General features: G+C 56.3%; 2 protein-coding genes and 1 non-coding gene across 7 annotated transcripts; 1 reads left to right on the top strand and 2 right to left on the bottom strand.

The window, feature by feature from the left end:
• Positions 1-162: 162 nt before the first annotated feature.
• On the bottom strand, positions 163-3,242 carry SLC35G6 (solute carrier family 35 member G6). Its single transcript, XM_057536183.1, has 4 exons — positions 3,177-3,242; positions 2,834-2,932; positions 2,531-2,731; positions 163-1,176 (listed from the first exon to the last, which is right to left on the bottom strand). Exons 1-4 carry the CDS (start codon positions 3,240-3,242, stop codon positions 163-165), a joined length of 1,380 nt encoding a protein of 459 aa, XP_057392166.1.
• ZBTB4 (zinc finger and BTB domain containing 4) lies at positions 847-18,033 on the top strand. Of its 5 annotated transcripts, XM_057535634.1 has the most exons (5): positions 2,803-2,960; positions 11,216-11,285; positions 11,732-12,018; positions 12,055-12,813; positions 13,488-18,033. In XM_057535634.1, exons 3-5 carry the CDS (start codon positions 11,741-11,743, stop codon positions 15,397-15,399), a joined length of 2,949 nt encoding a protein of 982 aa, XP_057391617.1. In that variant the 5' UTR covers positions 2,803-2,960; positions 11,216-11,285; positions 11,732-11,740; the 3' UTR covers positions 15,400-18,033. The 5 variants fall into 5 exon arrangements, with proteins under 5 accessions (XP_057391616.1, XP_057391617.1, XP_057391613.1 ...); XM_057535633.1 differs by lacking the exon at positions 2,803-2,960 and adding an exon at positions 847-977 and having other exon boundaries at positions 11,732-12,813; XM_057535630.1 differs by having other exon boundaries at positions 11,732-12,813.
• Positions 8,635-8,707, bottom strand: TRNAG-GCC (transfer RNA glycine (anticodon GCC)). The gene has a single exon. It is a non-coding gene; the product is annotated as a tRNA-Gly (tRNA).
• Positions 18,034-18,976: the final 943 nt, after the last annotated feature.

The following is an 18,976-nucleotide window of genomic DNA, read 5'->3' as shown; positions in this document are numbered from 1 at the left end:
CTCTCCACCAAGTCCCCAATTCACCCTTGACTCCAAGGGGTGTCACTCTCCCACACCAGTTCTTTTCCAGTCACTTGTTCTCTTATGTTTGTATTCCAGTTTTTCCTTCTATTTACCCAGTCCCGCCCCCCCACCCCCACCCCCAGGCTCTCAAGTTCGATCTCACTCCTCCACCTGCCCTTCCCTCTCACAGCTGAGGTTCTGGGCGGTGATGATGGCAATGCTACCCAACACGACCCCTGCCCCCATGATGTCAGAAGGTGCCACGGTCTCATAGAGCACATAGTACTGCAGCATCAGAGCCACCACCACCTCAGAGTGCAGGACGGCGCACACCAGGGCTGGGTGGGCCTTGGTGACCGCATAACTCACACACACAAAGGAGACCAGGGCGAGGATCCCCACTGCCCCCACACAGCTCCAACTCAGAGGATCGTTGGGCAACACGGGGGTCTGCAGCAGAAAGAGGCCTGGCACAGAGCCCACCAGCCCCACCAAGCCAAACAGGAAGGCCACTGTCAGTAGGCAGGAGGGGAAGTCCAGGGAACGGTACACCAGGAGGCCCAGCGACAGTGCCAGGCCACCCAGGAAAGCGAGCACATAGCCCAGGGCAGTGTAGAGGCCTGTGGTCCCCTCCTGCAGTGTCCCTAGTCCAGGTCCCACAATGATGATGAGTCCCAGGGTGCTGCCCAACAAGCCACACCAGTCATAGCCGCTGAGACGCTGGCTCTCGAGGCAGAGAGCGAGGAGAGCAGAGCAGACGGTGGAAGAACCTTTGCGGACGGTGGCAGCGTTGCCAGCGGGCACCACCTGAACCGCGCTGTAGGCGCATCCGATGCTGAGGACGTTGAGCAGGGCGTGGAGGCAGGCCCGGCCCCGGACATCGGGAGGTCCCAAGAGGGGGTCACCACGCAGTTTAAGCAGCAGGGCAATAGGGAGGTGGAAGAGGCATCGACAGATGAGCAGCTCCAGCGAGGGTAAGTGGGAAGCCTGGTAAGCCATACGGGAGAAGGGGCCCACGAAGCCAGCGGACAGGCCCCCACCCAGCAGGGCCACGAGCAGGCCCTTGGTGACATCAGAGGGCCGGCAGCGCTGGTGCGAGGGGAGGCTGGACGGAGTGGAGGGCGGTGATGGCTGGGTGAAGTCGGGCAGGTTGAAGTAGGGGTGACAGCAAGCCTGTTAGGGAGAAAGGAGCTCGGGCATTAGGGCAGCCATAGTCCAGGGGACCTGGGGTAGGGCGAATGCCAGGCTGGGTTCTGGGACCCTGTAGGGCAGTAGAAGGGCAGGCTGTCTTGCCGAGGAACTCTTGGGAGCTAGAAAGGGCCTGAAAGATGGATGAGGTGGTACAGTGTGGGCCTGGAGCCTCTAAAGCAGGAAGCAGGGAGTGAGCGGTCCTGGAGCATCGTGTTTCTCTGGGTAAGTTGTTCCCGGAAGGAGAAGAAGAGGACCCAGGGATGCTCTGTTGGTTTGAGGAAGGGGAGGCGATCTCAGATGCTGTGTGTCTGTGTGATGTCACAGGTTCCAGGGACATCTGGGAACACCATTATGAATTTCGCTTGTGGGTGTCTAGGAAAGCTGGGAAGTTTTAGAGAAGGAGGGGGAAGGGAGCAGCCAGGAGCTACAGGGAAGGGGGCTGTGCTCCCCTGCGCCCCACACTCACCATCTTTCCTTGGACTTCCTCCTCTCCTCCTGGCTCAGGGGCCCTGGGCCCTTCAGAGCTCCAGCCATTGTGAGCTGGTTGGAGGGCTGGTGGAGTTCTTCCTTGGAACCTCCCTGAGGTGGGGGTGGGCCTATTTTCTCATTGTTTCCAACTCTGCTTGCTTTACATTTTTGTGACTCCAAAGTCTGTCTGATTCTTTTTTTCCTCTTTTCAACTACCTCTGTGATGAGACATCTTCGGTTTTTAGTTAATTTGTTTATTTATGTCTTGCCCGATTTCAGAAAGGTTTTATGGAAAGGACCTCTGAGGGCCAGCTCCTCTTTCTCCTGAGTTTTGAATTTTTGAACACCTGGGAGGAGTCTCTGGGACTGTCCCTCTGGAGTTTCAGGAATGTGTTTCTCCTCTGTGTACTTCCACCTGGTGGTGTTGGTGCTGTCCCAGGAGGTCCACACCAAGTCCTCTGCATTTACGCAGAGTATATAGATGTGGATATTTCTGCCGGTGGGAACAAAATAGCAAGCTGCGTGTTCATCTGCGCTGGTAGCCATTTACGTGTACCTGTTCTGTAGGGCTGGGGCGTTCCCAGCTCGCGGCCTGGGGGGGGGGGCGCGGGGGGGGTCCCTGTGCATTTCTGGAGAGGGAGAGTGTGTGTGTGTGTGTGTGTGTGTTTCTCCAGGGCTGCCCCTTTGAGTGTGTTGAGCCTGGGTCTGCGGGTCCCATTGGGCCTGATTGTGAGCCTGCCACGTTGTGTGTCTGCGGAGAGGGTGTGCGTGCTCTGGGCGGTGTGCACCACTGAGTGAAGGGCGTGCAGTGGGCGGAGGGGGGGGGATAACCCCTTCCCAGGGAGTGGGTGGTCGTGCGGCCCCGCACCGCTGCTGCTGCAGCCAGGCCCGAGCCTAGCTCGGTGCCCACCCGTCCGGCCGCCCTGCGTGGCGCCGTTCCCTTCCCGGGATCGGTCCGGGCGCAGGACGTCGGGCGCGCTCGCCCCGAGCCCGATCCCGGAGCCTGGTGTCTGTGCCGGCTGCGCTGCGCCAGCCTCCTCTCGGCGGCGGCGGCGGCGCTGGGGGGGTACTGTTTCCGGGGGTGGGGGTGGGGGTAGGACCGGGGCGGGGGGAGCCGATGATGTCAGCGGCGGCGGCGGCGGCGGTGGCGGCGGCGGCGGCGGGGCCGGGCCGGGGCCGGGCGCTGGGGGGGCCGGGGCCGGAGCCGGAGCCAGAGCTGGAGGCGGGCGAAACCGGAGCGGCCGGGGGCGGCCACGGTGATGAGCCGGGCCTGGCGGACGCGGCGCCATCGCAGTCAGGTGGGCCCCAGGGCGAACCGGGCAGGGCCAGGGCGGACCGGAGCCAACAGCCGGGCCCCCTCCCCGCTGCCCGGTGCCGCGGGGGCCCGGGCCGCGCCCCGCGCCGCGACCGCTCCCCCTTGGGGTTGACCTGGGGGCTCAGGGGTCGGGGGCTGAATCTGGCCCCGCCTCCAGGCGCGCACGGCGCTGGGGGGGCGACTAAGGGGGCCCGGGTACGGCGTCCGACCCAGCGGCGGCCGAGGGGGCGCGATCGCCTGAGGCCGTGGAAAGGGCCTCGCTCATTCCCGGCTTGAAGGGTTAATTCTGCAGCCCAGTGTCCCCCTCCCCCCGTGGGGCACGTTGGGGTGGGGCGGGGCGGGTGTGAGCCCGGGCCGGCGCTGCAAGCCACTGGGAGGGCGATGGCGTAGGAGCCAGGCGTGGGGGGGGGGGGGAGGGGTGGGCCGCCGAGCTCCCCAGAGTTGGGGTGTGCGGGGTGCGCAGGACGAGCAGGCGACCCGGAGCCGCCGCGCCGTCGGGGCAGGGTTGTGGCTGTGAGTCCTGGAGCTTGTGTGTCTCCTGCTGTGTTGTGCGGCAAGGTAAACCTCTCCTGGTCACCACTGTTGGCTGGTGTGGCAGCCAGGGGTCCTGCAGGGCCCCCCCGGGCCATGGGGACAGAAAGCCAGATGGAGGGGGTCCAGTGTTGTGGGACAGAATTACAAGATGCGGCCCTGTGGCTTTGGTTGACAGGTCCGCATTTGAAGCCGGGCACAGTACCTGCGGAGTTTGTTAGGTGTGGGGTTTTATGTTTTACAGCGGCGTGTGTTTTCTTGCACATATGTGTCTGGCGCTGCACATATGAACTATTTGGGAACTGTTGTTTTCTGCGTAGCTGGCGAGGGGTAAGTGCTGTGGAGGGCGCCGGAGTGCAGGGTGTTGTGTGCCCAGCTGGAGGGGGCAGTTGTGTACCCTTGAATCTGAGTGGGAAGGTGTCGGGTCCCGTCCCGTTCATGCGGCCCTGCTGAGGTGTGGTCCCGTCTCGGAGAGGATGGCCCGCTGGATGGGTTCTTGGGTCCATGTGACGATCAGGTGGCACGGGGGAGGGAGGGCGCAGGGTGGTGCATGTCTAGAACTCAGGTCCCGCGGGTCCTGCAGGAAGTGAGAAGCCCCAGGGTGTGTCTCAGGTACCCGTGGGGTGGCTGGCACCAGTGTGAGGGGCCCTGGGTGGAACATGCAGGTTGTGTTTATGGGATCGGGGGCAGCCGAGCGAGGGGAAGGTTGTGTGTTTGCGACATTCCCTACGGGATTCTTTTGTGACGTCGTTTGTGGGAGCCCATCTGTGCTGTTGGGCTGGGAAGCGAGCTCGTCAGAAAACACTTGTGGGGAGGGCGATGGCGTGACCAGGGCCGTGTGGGCCTCGGCCTCCAGAGATCAGCCGCGAGCTGTGTGTGCGTGCCTGCCTCTGCGTGTTGGAGTGGCCGTGTGGGGCTGCTGTGGGGATATGTTATGAAGAAGGCGGGGAGATAAATATGGGGCAGAGCAAGGGCAGCCGGCGGGAGGCCTGGGTGTTGTCGGGCAGCCCAGCTTGTCTGTGCAGGGTCTGGTGCTAGCCCCTCGCCGGCCCGCCCAGCGCGTCAGGGTCACCGGGTGGAGAGGCCTGGCGGCTGCAAGGAAACTCAACTTGGACAGAGCGGCTCCTTGGCCATGTTTATGTAAAGGCCGGGTGTGACTCTTGTCACTGAAATGGAAAAAAGAAACATGAAGTTTTCAGTCTCCTCCTCCTGCTTCAACCCTCTCTCTGCCCCCCTTGCAGGGATCTCTGCTTTTCTGTCTCTTCTGTGACGCACACTGGGCCCCTCCTGCGACTGTGGAAGGGTCTGGGAATGGAATTTGCTCGCTAGGCAGATTCCTCAGAACAGGTTTTCCTCACCTTTGGGGCCCAGGCCCTTCTGTAGATGTGTGTGTGTGTGTGTGTGTGTGTGTGTGTGTGTGTGTGTGTGTGTGTGTGTGTGTGTGTGTGTGTGTGTGTGTGTGTGTATGTTCCAAGTGTACATACCGCTGTGGTCTGCGCCTGGCCTGGCGGGGAGGGTGCGTGTGCATTGGGGCAGGGAGGACATTACGGCCAGGCCCCCCTGCACGGGGGCATGCTGGCTGCTATGTCAGGCCCGCACAACAGGTGCACCACGGCCTGGTGGAGGGCAAGGAGGCCTAGACTAGAACTGAGGAATTCGGGCCCTACCACTTCCTCGCTGGCACCTTCCCTAAGTGAGCCTCAGTTCCTCATCTTTAAAATGGGGCGAATCACCTGCCCTGTCCGTCTTCCAACAGGGCTGTAGGTAGGTAGCACATGGAAAATGTACCTGGGAAGTAGCTACAGTCTGGGGACTATGCCTGTGCCAGCCACTGTCAGCCCTCTGCCAGCACTGAGCCCCTTCCTGGGGCTTGATTAATAACAACAGTAAACACTTATTTAACACTGTGACCAGGCACTGTCCTCAGTGCTTTTACGTATGGTCACTCATTTAGTCCTCCCAACGCCTCATGGAAGTAGGAGATCTAATTACCTCCCTTTTTCAAATGAGCCAGCTGCGGCCCAGAGAAGTAATTTGCCCAAAGCCACTTAGCTAGTAAGAAGTAAAGCTGGATTTGAACCCAGCCAGTCTGATTCCAGATCATGTGCTCTTTATATGTGTCCTCTAGTGCCCTTTTGAAGCTTTTTGTGGGCCTCTCTGTGCACCACCCCCGCCAAACACACACACACTTCTGCCCAATTTCTGCAGAACTTAACACCTGCACCAATCCATTTCAGAAGACTGGTGTGTTTAGACAGTGACTCAGGGAGTCTCAGCCTGGGAGGGAGAACCTAGCATCCTGGATACTGGCCACAGGAGCACAAAACGTTGATGAACCGGGCGAAGGAGAGATTGTTCTTGTCCTGAGGGTCAGGGAGGGCCAAGAGGGAGATGGCATTTGAGGTAGATCTTAACATTTTGGAGGGATTTGGGGAAGAGGCTGGGGGAAGGTTGTATTTCTAGCAGGAGAACCAGCATGGGCGAGGGCATGGAGGTGTGGGACAGCTGAGGATGGAGAGCACAGCGTGTGCTTAAGGGGAGACTCATGCAACGCAAGAATAGAGAGGAAGATGGGAATTAGACTCGAATGCTTGGCTGAGGAATTTGAGCTTTATTCTGGAGTGGAGGCCCGAGAAGGTTTCTGAGCCCAGGAGTGATGCCACCTGAGTGCTTCGGGGCCGTTGATCCTCAGTGAGAGGAAGGCTGGATGGTAGAAGCTAAGACCAGAAGCAGCGGACTAGCTGGGAGGCCATGGCCTTGGACCATGAGAGTGTTAACAAGGCCCTGAGCTAGTTTGGGGGCCAGAGGCAGGTTAGAGGGAAGGTTTCCAGAGCCATTCCCAAGCTGGGCTGCAGGGAATTCCCTGGCAGTCCAGTGGTTAGGACTCGCGCTCTCACTGCTGAGGGCCCGGGTTTGATTCCTGGTTGGGAAAGTAAAATCCCCTAAGCCGCACAGCATGGCCAAAAAAGAAAACAAAAAACAAAAAAAACTGGGTCGCAGATTTGACCAGACTCAGTGGCTGCTGGATGTGGAGAGTGAGGGAAAGGGTGGAGTCAGACGTGACACAGTTACCATTTAGCACGTGAGACCTTGCATGGTGATTTCGGCAGCCCGCTGGCCCCGGTGGTGTGGCAGAGGGAAGGACCCTGCATCTGGGTTCACACAGGCCTGGATTTGAATTTTGACTCTGCTGCTCACAAGCTGTGTGACCTTGAGCAAGGTAAATCCCTCTGTGAGCCTCAGTTTCCTCATCTGTAAAATTGGGATAATATAAATGCCAACTTTGGGTGGCTGAGGAAACCATTAAATGAGGCAACGCATGTAAAGCCCTGGAGGTAAATCAGGCAAAGCGTGAGCACCCTGGAAGTGGTCAAGTTACGCTTGCCACCCCCAGCTCCTGGCCAAGTCAGTCCAGGACTGAGGATGGCGTCCTTCCTGAAGGTGGACACACTCCAGGACGACTTTAAGAAAGCAGGTTCATTCATTTACCCAAAATGTTTTTGATCTCCCACTATGTATCAGGCACTGTTCTAAGCACTGGAGGTAGCAGTGAACAAAGCAGACAGAAATCTCTCCTCCCCTGGAGCTTGCAGTCTGGCGACGAATGAACAGTATGTCTTACTAAATGCCAAGGAGGAAAATAAAGTAGGGGAGAGGGATAGGGAGTTTGAGGAGGTATGGGGCGGCCAGGGAGGGCCTTGGGGGAAGGTGACTTTTGAGTCCAGGCTTAAAGGAGGTGGGGCAGCAAGGCATGAGGCTACCTGAGGAAAGAACATTCCAGGCAGAGGGAACAGCAAGAGGTGGAGTGTATCTGGTGGCAGCCCTCAGATCCGCACCTCAGTCACACCTCTAAGATCACACAGCCAGTTAAGAGTAGAGAAATGGTAAAAACAAACTAAAAACCACAGAGCCATCAAACCTACCCTGAAGCCTGATTTCTGCCCCTTTTTCTTCACCACTTCCCCCCACCATTTTCCGGGACTGAGTTCCAAGATGATAATAAGAGCTAGCACTTCCTGAGCATTTGCTGCGTGGCAGGCACTCTTCTACGTACTGCCAGTCATCAGCTCGTTTATTCTTTACAACCCTATGTAGTGGGCGCTTCTCATTATCCCCACCTCATCGACAAGGAAACTGACATACAAAGAGGTTAAGTAACTTGCCCAGGGTCCCATAACTAGTGTCTTCTCCACCTCCCATAAACCCTTGCAGGGCAGTGGCCACTAGTGGGGCAGTTGAACTCAGGAGAGCAGGGTCCAAACCCAGCTTGGTTAGCAGTGAGACCAGGGGCAAGTCACCCTGTCACTACGTTCTCTCTACCTGCAAGTGAGGTGTCTAGAGTATTTAAAGCCTCAGTTTCCTCATCTGTACAATGGGGTTGACACTAGCCCCTGCCTCACTGTGGTCCTTTTGAGTGTTGAGATGATGCAGATAAAATGCTTAGCACTAGATTTGGCACATAATATTTTTCTCATCAATGGCAGCTGCAAGTACCATGATGATGATGGTTCTAGATGATCTCCAAGGACCAGGCCAGCCTTGGACCTCTGTGGTTCTAAAAAGCTTTGATAGGCCTTGTCCAAATATCTTGGCAGTCAGCACACAGCCATGCCTCAGTAGGCACCAAGCCCATATGGCTGTGCAGGTGGGCAGGCCTGGCCAAGGGGGTGAGTGGGGGCCGGAATCAAGCTTTGCTGTGCAGGGCTGCTACTTTATGGAGGAAGAGGCCTTTCCTCTATTTTTTTCCCCTTCCTCTAATTTTCACAAAGATCCTAGATGGGCTGGTGGCGGCCCTAGTGGGTGCTGTTGGAAGAAAAACATAACTGTTTTCCTATACACTCAACTCATGACACTTCTGACGCGAAATGTGTGCGTTTTTTTCCCCACACTGACCAGTTCTCTGATACTAGCTGGGTGTCCTACAATTCAGTTCAATTCCGATACTGTCTGCCTGGAGATAGCATCAGATCCCAGAGGTTAAGGGCTCAGTCCCACAAGACTGCCCCCACTTCAGATACCAGTTTGCAAGCCCAGACCTCCTGTAGTTTTTTTTTTTTAAAGAGCTTTTATTTTTATTTTATTTTATTTATTTTTTTGGCCGTGCCGTGCGGCCTGTGGGATCTTAGTTCCCTGACCAGGGTTTGAACCCATGACCCCTGCAGTGGCAGCACAGAGTCCTAACCACTGGACCACCAGGGAATTCCTCAGACCGCCTGTACTTCTGACTGACCATCAAGACATCGGGCTTTCTCACGACCCCGTCCTCAGACTTGATAATTTGCTAGGATGGCTTATAGAACTGAGGGAAATACTTACATTTATTGGTTTATTATATAATAAAGGATATGATACTAGCCAAATGAAGAGGTATGGAGGGCGAGGTCTGGAAGGGTCCTGAGTACAGGAGCTTCTGTCTCCACAAAGTTGGGGTGCACTACCCTCTCGCCATGAGGATGTGTTTAGCAACCAGAAGCTCTCTGAACCCCATAGTTCAGGGACTTTTATGGAGGCCTCATCACATAGGCATGATCGATTATGAACTGAGTCTCCAGTTCCTCTTCTCTCCCCAGAGGCAGTGGGGGACTGGGGCTGAAAGTTCCAAACTTCTAATCATGGCTTGGTCTTTCTGGTGACCAGCCCCCATCCGGGATCCCACCAAGAGTCGCCTCATTAGAACAAGAGACACTCCTATCACCCAGGAAATTCCAAGGAGTTTAGGAGCTTGATGGCAAGAACTGGGCTCAAAGACCAAATGTTAGAATAAGATGCCCCTAGCACCCCTATCACTTGGGAAATTACAAGAGTTTTAGGAGCTCTGTGTCAGCAATGGGGACAAAGACCAAATATATTACAGTTGACTCTCGAACAGTGTGCGGGTTAGGGGCGCAGACCCTCCACGCAGTGGAAAATCCAAGTATAGCCTTACAATCGGGCCTCCGTATCCAAGGTTCCACATCCTCGGATTCAGCCAACCTTGGATCGTGTAGTACTGTCATATTTACCATTGAAAAAAATCCACGTGTAAGTGGACCTGTGCAGTTCAAACCTGTGTTGTTCAAGGGTCAACTTTATTTCTTGTTATATCACAGTATCACAGCTGTAAACGTGTCCTTCATCCTGATGTGATATAATCAAGAACGCAGGCTTTTGAGCCAAACTTCCTGGGATCAGATCCCAGCCCTGCTACTAACTGGTCATATATCCTTGGGCAGCTACCTAGCATCTCCGAGCCTTAGCCTGTCACTTTAAAGTCAAGAAGCTAACTGCTACCTTTTAGGGTAGTGATGAGGAACAAATGAGGTAATACAAGTAGAGCATCGACTCTTGGGGGTCCCTGTCAGCTGGTGGCTGTCACAGAAGGGAGTGGGAGGCCTTGCTCTCTTTCCCCATTTTACAGAACTGAACACCAGACCGCGAACGGGGCCCCTTCCCCTGGATTCCTGACCCACCCACAATCCAGCAACTGATGGGGAAGCACTTGACCTAGGTGTGTGCCTCGCAGTCGGGGCTGTTAGAACTTTTGAATATCACCCCTGTTTACCACCCTCCTCCTCCTCCAGGACAGGACTCAGAGCAGTCTTTTGGGAACATGAAATGGGCTGTGGAGGGAAGGCATCTTAGTCCAGATAGTATGAGTAATAAATGGGAAGAGAGCGTTTTCCGGGGGATGGGAATTGTATGAGGAACTCCTGACGCAGGACACCTCGGAGGTCATGTGTGACCCAGGGCAGGGCGTGTGCAAGGGGAGGGCTCCCAGGCTTCATGGAGGGTGGATGAGAGGGGCTGAGAGCTCTGCTCTCAGATCAAGAGGCCTGGGTCTGTGAACGGGCCCCACCTGTTATGACCAGCTCTGTGTGTCTTTGGCTAAGTTACTCTATGGCTCTGGAATTGAGATCTTCAACTGAAAAATTAGCCCCCAAAGCCGAGGCTGTGAGGTGCTTTCTGGGCAGTGACCACCACAGCTCACATTTGGGCTGCCTGCTATTCCTTTTGGATGAGCCTCCCAGCAAGAGTGAGATAGGGGTTGCGTTCCCCACCCCCCTTTTTAAGCCAAAGTCCCAAAGCCACCAGCTCTCAGAATAAGGAGTGGGACCCAAGCTTCCTCACTTCCGGTCTGGTGGCCTTTTAGTGCCCTTCAGAGATTGGAGCAAGCTGGCGCGTGTGCAAGAGTTCGTGGTCTTCAGTGGTCACCTGGCACCTAGGCCAGAAACCCCCTCTGAGATTTAATGTGAAGAGGTTCTCTGCTAATTTGAATATCTAGCAGCTTGGTCCAATGAAAAAGCTCAAACAAATCTATTTTGATATGTAAATGAGACTATTATAGTGAAAGACAACATGCAAATCTTTGATTTCCTTTGAGCCCCGGAAGATTGGGCCAAAGGGACTTGAGAGTGATCCAGCGGGCTTCCCTGGACCTACGGGATTGAACTATGCTCCTGGATTGTTTTGAGGCAAATCGGGAATATGCAAATTATCTTGTTCCTGTACTTCTGGGGACCAGCAGCACAAGGCTTTGCAATAATTTGTGTGAACTCCTAGGTCCAACTGGAGGCAGCTCAGCAAATAACCTGTCGGGCTCCCAGGAGGGTCAGGGTCTGCAGAGCAGCCCGGGCCTCGTTGGCCCTGCACGCTGCGCCACCCCCCCTCCTCCCCGGTCCCCTCCCGCCCGGTTCCCTTCCTGAGGACGCGGTTTCTGTTTCCCCACAGAGGGAAGAGGCCCGGCAGAAGGGACTCGCTGAGCCACCCCCGCTCTGCTCCATGTTGGCTGTGCTCTCAGGTGAGGTGGTGCGAGAGGTCTGCCCCGAGGGAGACTGGGCCTGAGGCAGCAGGCCAGCAAAGCAGCCGTGTTGTCCAGGCCGGGGAGTCCTGAGAAATGGTCAGCAGCGGCTGTGGGGCCTTCCTCCCCCTCCCAGTGGGGGAGAGGTGTCCACTGCTTACCTCGCTAGTCTGTGACTTGGAAATCTTGACCCCTGACCTTCATCAAGACCTGAGGTATTCCTGGCCTCTTCCAGCCCCCGATGTTTGACATGCGGGCGTTGGATGCTGGCCGGACGTGGGGTGGCTAAGGTTAACCCCTCACTTCTGTGACCAGAAGTCAGTCAGCCTTCCACCAGTCTCTGGCCAACAGCCTCCAATCCCCTCCCAGCTCACCTCTGATTTTAGAGGCCCCTGCCCTCTGCCCAGCCTCTGAGATCCTCCCCTGGCCTCTTCTCCTCCATCTAGGCTGGCGCCATGCCCCCCCCAGCAGAGGTGACAGACCCGTCCCATGCCCCCGCCGTCCTGCGCCAGCTCAATGAGCAGCGGCTCCGTGGCCTCTTCTGTGACGTCACCCTCATAGCCGGAGACACCAAGTTCCCTGCTCACCGCAGCGTCCTGGCTGCTTCTAGTCCCTTCTTCAGAGAGGCCCTGCTCGCTTCAGCCCCACTGCCCCTCCCACCAATTACTGGGGGCTCTGCCCCCAACCCTGCCTCCACCACAGCTTCTTCCTCCTCCTCCTCTTCCTCCTCCTCCTCCTCCTCTTCCTCCTCCTCCTCTTCCTCCTCCTCTCCCCCTCCACCCTCACCTCCCGCTTCATCCCCACCCCGGGTCCTGGAGCTGCCAGGGGTCCCAGCAGCTGCCTTCTCTGATGTCCTTAATTTCATCTACAGTGCCCGGCTGGCACTACCTGGTGGTGGAGGGGACGGGGCAGCCGTGGCAGAGATCGGCGCTCTGGGGCGGCGTCTGGGCATCTCTCGCCTGCAGGGCCTGGGGGAGGGAGGTGATGCCTGGGTACCTCCTGCCCCAGCCCCCATGGCCACCTCGCAGCCTGAAGAAGACAACTTCGGGCCTGGGCCTAGGCCAGCCGGGGAGTGGGAGGGTGACAGGGCTGAGGCCCAGGCCCCTGACTCACAGCCCCCACTGCCCCGGCGGCCCCTCCCCTGCCCCCGATGTGGGAAAAGCTTCATCCATCCCAAGCGGCTGCAGACCCATGAGGCACAGTGTCGTAGGGGGGCCAGCACTCGGGGGTCTGCAGGGCTGGGAGCCGGGGGCTCTGGCCCCAGTGGCCCTTCAGGAGTGGACGCCTCAGCCCTGCCCCCACCAGTGGGCTTCCGAGGTGGTCCCGAGCACGTGGTGAAGGTGGTGGGCGGCCACGTGCTGTACGTGTGCGCGGCCTGTGAGCGTTCCTACGTGACCTTGTCCAGCCTGAAGCGGCACAGCAATGTACACTCGTGGCGGAGGAAGTACCCCTGCCGCTACTGTGAGAAGGTGTTCGCCCTGGCTGAGTACCGTACCAAGCACGAGGTGTGGCACACCGGGGAGCGCAGGTGAGTGGCCTGCATGGCCAGGGACCGGTTGGGGTGGGGGTGGAGGGGTCACATGGGACCTTGTCCACTCAGGGATCACAGGGACAAGGGAGAGAATGGGCAGAGCGTGGGGCCTAGAAAGTCATCCTGAGACGCCTGCTCACCCACTAGCCCCTGCTCACCTGCTCTCCATCACTCACCCTTCTGCCTCCCTTCAGCCCCGTTTCCTTCCGCTGATGTTTATTAGCACCTCCAGGTGTCATGTCCTGGCTTGGTGATGTGGAAAAGACCGAGGAAGAGAAGGTTGCCTCATGGGACAGGACTATGGGGAGCTCAGGCATGTCCACCAACGGTTGTAATGTACCCCTGTTCATAAGACATTTCCCCATTCTGTCATGTGAGCTTCAGAAGAAGGCTTTGGGAGTTAGGCAAGGTGTGTGATTATTCCCAGTTCACAGACAGAACAGCTGAGGCCTGGCATCTCACAGCCAGTGGGGGGCACTGTACTGGGACTGGTGTCCTTTCTGAGGCTGGCAGGGTGAGACAAGCAGCCTGAAAGGAGGGTGAGCAAATGGCTGGGGCAGTTCAAGGTCTGAGTGGAGGCAGGAGAGGACGTGGGAAGCTGAGGCCCTAGCTTCAGGGCCCCTGACTCAACTGGCTCTGTCCCTGCCCTGTTCCATGCCGTCCTGGCCCAGGTACCAGTGCATCTTCTGCTGGGAGACCTTTGTCACCTACTATAACCTGAAGACCCACCAGCGAGCCTTCCATGGCATTAGCCCGGGCCTCCTAGCCAGTGAGAAGACGCCCAATGGAGGCTATAAGCCCAAGCTCAATACCCTCAAGCTGTACCGCCTGCTCCCCATGCGGGCGGCCAAGCGGCCCTACAAGACCTACAGCCAGGGAGCCCCCGAGGCCCCCCTTTCTCCGAGCCTCAACACTCCGGCCCCTGCGGCAATGCCGGCCAGCCCACCACCCGGACCCCCACCTGCCCCAGAGCCTGGCCCCCCACCGTCTGTCATCACTTTTGCCCACCCAGCTCCCTCTGTCATTGTACATGGGGGTAGCAGCAGTGGTGGAGCAGGGAGTGGGCCGGCCAGCACAGGGGGGGCGCAAGCCGCCTCAGTCATCACTTACACTGCTCCGCCACGGCCCCCCAAAAAACGTGAGTACCCACCTCCTCCCCCCGTGCCTGCAGCCGCCCCAGCCAGCCCAGCCCCAGCCGGCAGCCCAGCCACAGCCACGGAGGAGGCCAAGGGCCGGAACCCACGGGCCACAAGGACTCTGACCTACACGGCCAAGCCAGCTGGTGGGCTTGGCGGGGGCGGGGGTCCCTCTCAGCTGCAGGCTCCACCTCCACTGTGTCAGATCACTGTACGAATCGGCGAGGAGGCTATTGTCAAGCGCCGCATCTCAGAAACTGACCTGCGTCCTGGGGAGCTGAGCGGAGAGGAGATGGAGGAGAGCGAGGAGGAGGAGGAGGAAGAAGAGGAGGAGGAGGAGGAGGAGGAAGACGAGGAGGAGGAGGAATCGAAGGCTGGCGGGGAGGACCAGCTCTGGAGGCCCTACTACTCGTACAAGCCCAAGCGCAAGGCTGGAGCCGCAGGCCCGGGCAGCAGCGGGGGCGGCGGGATGCCCAGAGGCCGCCGGCCGCCTCGCTGGAGACAGAAGCTGGAACGGAGGAGCTGGGAGGAGACCCCGGCGGCCGAGGGCCCCACAGGGCGTGCCCGTGGCGAGCGGAGGCACCGCTGCGGAGACTGTGCCCAGACGTTTGCCACCCTGAGGAAGCTGCGCAAGCACCAGGAGGCCCACGGCGGGGGCTCCCACAACTCCCGGGCTGGACGGAAGCCTTCCACCCGCTTCGCCTGCCCTCACTGCGCCAAGGTGTGCAAGACGGCAGCCGCCCTGAGCCGCCACGGGCAGAGGCATGCTGCCGAGCGGCCCGGGGGTACCCCCACGCCTGTCATTGCCTACTCCAAGGGCTGCGCTGGCACCCGAGCCGGGGACGTCAAGGAGGAGGCTCCCCAAGAGATGCAAGTCTCCTCATCCAGCGGGGAGGCGGGTGGCGGGAGCGCTGCTGCTGAGGAAGCTTCCAAAACCGCCTCGCTCCAGGACCCTGTCATCTCAGGGGGGGAGGAGCCCTCAGTGGTGGCAGGAGGGGGTACCTATGCATACCCACCTGTGCAGGAATTTCCACTGGCTCTGATCGGGAGCGGCCGGGAATCTGGCAGTGGCAGGGGAAAAGCTGGGAGTGAGGGGCCAGTGGGGGCTGGGCGGGGGGACCGGATGGAGGGGATGGGGGCTGCCAAAGTCACCTTCTACCCTGAGCCCTACCCACTCGTCTATGGGCCCCAGCTTCTTGCCGCCTACCCTTACAACTTCAGCAACTTGGCCGCTCTCCCAGTTGCTCTTAACATGGTCCTACCTGATGAGAAGGGGGGGGGGGCCCTTCCCTTCCTACCAGGGGTCTTTGGCTACGCAGTCAATCCTCAAGCAGCACCCCCTACCCCCCCAACTCCACCGCCCCCAACTCTCCCTCCACCAGTCCCCCCTAAGGGAGAAGGGGAAAGGGCAGGGGTTGAAAGAACCCAGAAGGGAGATGTGGGGTGAGCTCTGGGCCCAGATCCCCCCTTTCACCAGATGCCACCCTCCCTGAACCCCCGCCACTACCAGCTCCCTGGCCTCCCTGCCCCTTGGGAGCCCCTCCACACTCTTGTGCAGGGACTTGGGAGCCTCTGGAGCTCAGGGGTCAGGCTGCTTTGTGTGAGATTGTAGTTTTCCCACCACCTGGGAAGGGATCTTTGGTGGTTCCCCTCTCAGTTCTCCTCCAGGGAATGGCCTCCGTGAGGGGCAGGGCCAGCTCCCATCCCTTCTCCAGCCCTTGGGGCAACTGAGCAATATACTTAAATGAATCTCTACTCATAGCCCCCACCAGCTCTGAATGTCTAACCCGCCCCCCTGATTCGTAAACCTAGGGGGAAACCATCTCTCTCACCTAATGTTCCCCCCTCGTTCTGAAGCTTTCTCTAAGCCCTTGCCCAGATGCTTCCCAGCACATTCCATCCTTTGTGGCCCAGGGCCTGGACCAGACCATTGTGATACCTGACACTTACCCACCTGGGAGTGTGGCTTTCGATTCCATTCTTCCCGAGGGTGGGTTTCTGTGCCCGTTTCCTTCACATTAAGATGCCATCCCTTCCTTGGCTTCCACGCCTTTGGATCTTCCATATTCCTCCTTATACTCCTAGACTCTGGAGATGGCCTCTCCCATCCAGGTCAAGGAGGTGCTGGGGGGAGGGCTACCTATCTGTTCCACGGCTGAGTACTTTCCCAGCCCAGGGCAGCACCAATCTCAGCCCTACTTTGACCCTCAAATCTAGTGAGCCCCAGACTCTTCCAAGGCAAAAGAGGTGGGTAGATTGCACCTCTTCCTGCCTCTACATATGGCCTCTTCTGGGCTAAACCAGATTTGGGGGCCAGGAGGGAGGAGCTCTATATGGGATGGGGAAGGGAATCTACTTTCTCCCTTTTTTTTTCCCGATGGTTTCTCCCAGACTAGACCAAATAGCCAGAAAAATGGATGGGGGTTGGATGGGTGGGTAAGCCCAAGATTTGCACATGACCTCCCATCCCTACCTTAACCCCCTTTTCCCCCCAGTATCACTTCCCTCACCAATCACTCCAGATGGTTTTTGGGGAACCATCCTACTCCCTTGGTGGGCTTTGGGGTATCCCCACCAACTTTCCCTGCAAAATAGCACCTTACACCCCATCTTTGACTCAGTTCCCCACACCCAAAGATCCCAGCCTAGGGATGGGGTACAGGGACCTTATAAGTCCCTAATCCCTAATTTGCACTAGTTAACCCTGGTCAGGGGTCCCTATGTTTCCTTCCAGTGGGGGAGTTGAAGAAATGTTTGCTCCTAATTCTCTTTGATAACTGGGCCTCCCCACTCTGTGATTGGATGAACATTTTCCATCCACCCACCTCCCCCCCCCAAAAAAAAGAACAGCTTACGAGGGGAGAGCCAGTTTGGGGGAGCAAATTTGAAAAATGGGAATTAGAGGAGTGCAGTTTAAAAAGGGGAAAAGTTGTCATCAAAATGGCAGCCTTTTTCTCAGCTACTGTTTTTTTGGGCCAAGATGGCTGCCCTCTCAACTGATGCTGAAAGGGCAAGATCATGGCTTTTGGAGGGAGGGGGTTTGGGGGGAGGGACAGGAGCATCCTCCTGCCTCTTCTCGCCCACCCAGCATAAGGAAAGGGGAGGTTTTCGACAGGCTCCCTGAATGTTAACCACGGAGGAGTGTCGCTCCTTCACTCCTCCTCTGTCTCTTTGCACTTTTCTTGGTCTTGGCCACAGTCCGAGTGAAGAGTTTCCTACTGAATGTACCATACCGAGTTCCAATTTTTACGGGGGAGAAAAGTTTAAAACGGGGAAAAATGCAAAAAAAAAAAAAATCACTAAAAATATTCCCACAAATCTTGTTTCTGGCACTTTAGAAAAACTGCGAGAAAAAGTACATAATAAAGAATACATATATATCTACACACAAATTATATATATAATATATATATATATATATATATATATATATATATATATATATATATATATATATATACACACACAGCGGAACCACAGGAGAGACTGAGGAAGGCCTTGGAGGCAGGGGGCAGATGCGTTAACAGTCCCCCTATATCCTTAACCTGCACTCCTCTGAGGCAAAAAGGCACAGAGATGGAAGGGGTTGAGGATGGACCAGGGAATTTGAATTTTAGAACAGGTCAAAATTCTACAACCATGGACATTTTGGGAGAACTGAGACTGTAGACATTTATTTTTTTGAAAATATGATTCAGGAAAATAGTTTCCAGAATTTGGTGGTTCTGGGCAACAAAGGAGATTGTGGCGAAATGGCGATTAAAATACATGTATCTGAGTTGGGGAACTTGAATATTGTGAATTTCACATGTTGGAAATTTGGGATTTTGCAATTTTGTCTTTTGAAAATTATCAAGTCTTGTCAGTTTGTGCCCTCTTTCCCCATGTTCCCTGGGAAGAAGGGTGACGGTGGAGTGGAAAGGCCACTGGTTCTGTGCCACAGCACGCAAGATTTAGAATTCTACAGACTCTAGCTCTATACGTAGTGAGGACCCAGATTTAGAGAAACTGACCAATATTTATCTCCGCATTTGTGTGTGTGTCCAACTCTCTAGGCCAATAAACCAACAAGACAAACGAACTGTGCTCCACAGTGGGATGCCAGGTGCAATTATTGGCGTGGCTGGTGGGTCTGGCTGGACAGGGACATGCTAACCTTGTCCCACAGGGATCCCTACAAGTTGTAGCCCTATTCTCCCTCTTAGGACAACAACTTCCAGCGATTGAGTAGGTGTGAGAGCCTGTTGACCCTAGGTACTTCATTGTAATTGCTGCAGCCACTAGGCTCAAGCTGACTTTGCTCTGACCTCCAGGCAGAAACATTAACACAGCCTGCTGGGCACAAGATCTTCATCTCCCAGATGAAGCCTTTTCTCCAAACTGAAAGGAAACTGAGGCACAAAATGTGTGATGGCCACAAGAGACACCAACACCCTTTCTTGTTCCACTCCTGGCCTCCCACGGGCTTCAACTCCCTGTCCCTCCTCCCCTCCCCTGTATTTTGTCTAGTGTTATGCAGGGATGGGCAAGTAAAATGAGTGGTCAGGTGGGTGGGGCCTTTGAGGAATTCTGGTCCAAATACCTTGACCAGAGTGGGCAGCCACTAATCAGCTCTAGCAGGTTGCTGCCAACAGGGGAATCAGACCTGGTGCTACTGTAGTTCTTAAAAAGTTTCAGGAGAAGCCAGAAATCCAAATTTCTCTGTGAAATATCCACATTTTAAAAGTAGCAAACCAATTCAAATTTTAAATTCTGCTGGCCAACAACATGGGCCAAACAAAACACATCAGATTGTAACCTCTGATGTATACTGCATAATGCTTTTGTTCTCATTTTCTCATATGATCCTCAGACTAGGGAGCAGATACTATTATTAGCTTCATTTTACAGATGGGGAAACTGAGTCACAGAGCAGTTTAGTAGCTTGTCCAAAGTTTGAGCACCAAAGCTGGAACTTGAGGTTTTTACAGTGTGCTTTTTTATCCTCATTACAAATGCATCCTTTCAGAAATAACTTTTTTTAT

This window comes from Balaenoptera acutorostrata, chromosome 20, assembly GCF_949987535.1.
Source record: "Balaenoptera acutorostrata chromosome 20, mBalAcu1.1, whole genome shotgun sequence".
In the NCBI taxonomy this organism is placed as follows: domain Eukaryota; kingdom Metazoa; phylum Chordata; class Mammalia; order Artiodactyla; family Balaenopteridae; genus Balaenoptera; species Balaenoptera acutorostrata.
Note: the sequence above shows the minus strand (reverse complement) of the source record. Positions and strands in the feature narration are given on the sequence as shown.

Bases quoted from the DNA above. Each gene is read 5' to 3' on its own strand.
- ZBTB4 (XM_057535633.1), top strand. From the start codon at position 11,741: ATGCCCCCCCCAGCAGAGGTGACAGACCCGTCCCATGCCCCCGCCGTC. The intron at 12,814-13,487 runs GTGAGTGGCCTG...GTCCTGGCCCAG, and splicing joins TGGCACACCGGGGAGCGCAG to GTACCAGTGCATCTTCTGCT.
- SLC35G6 (XM_057536183.1), bottom strand. From the start codon at position 3,242: ATGAGCGAGGCCCTTTCCACGGCCTCAGGCGATCGCGCCCCCTCGGCC. The intron at 2,933-3,176 runs GTACCCGGGCCC...CGCGTCCGCCAG, and splicing joins CCGCCGCTGGGTCGGACGCC to GCCCGGCTCATCACCGTGGC. The intron at 2,732-2,833 runs GCCCGGCCCCGC...CCCCGGAAACAG, and splicing joins CCCCCCAGCGCCCGGCCCCG to TACCCCCCCAGCGCCGCCGC.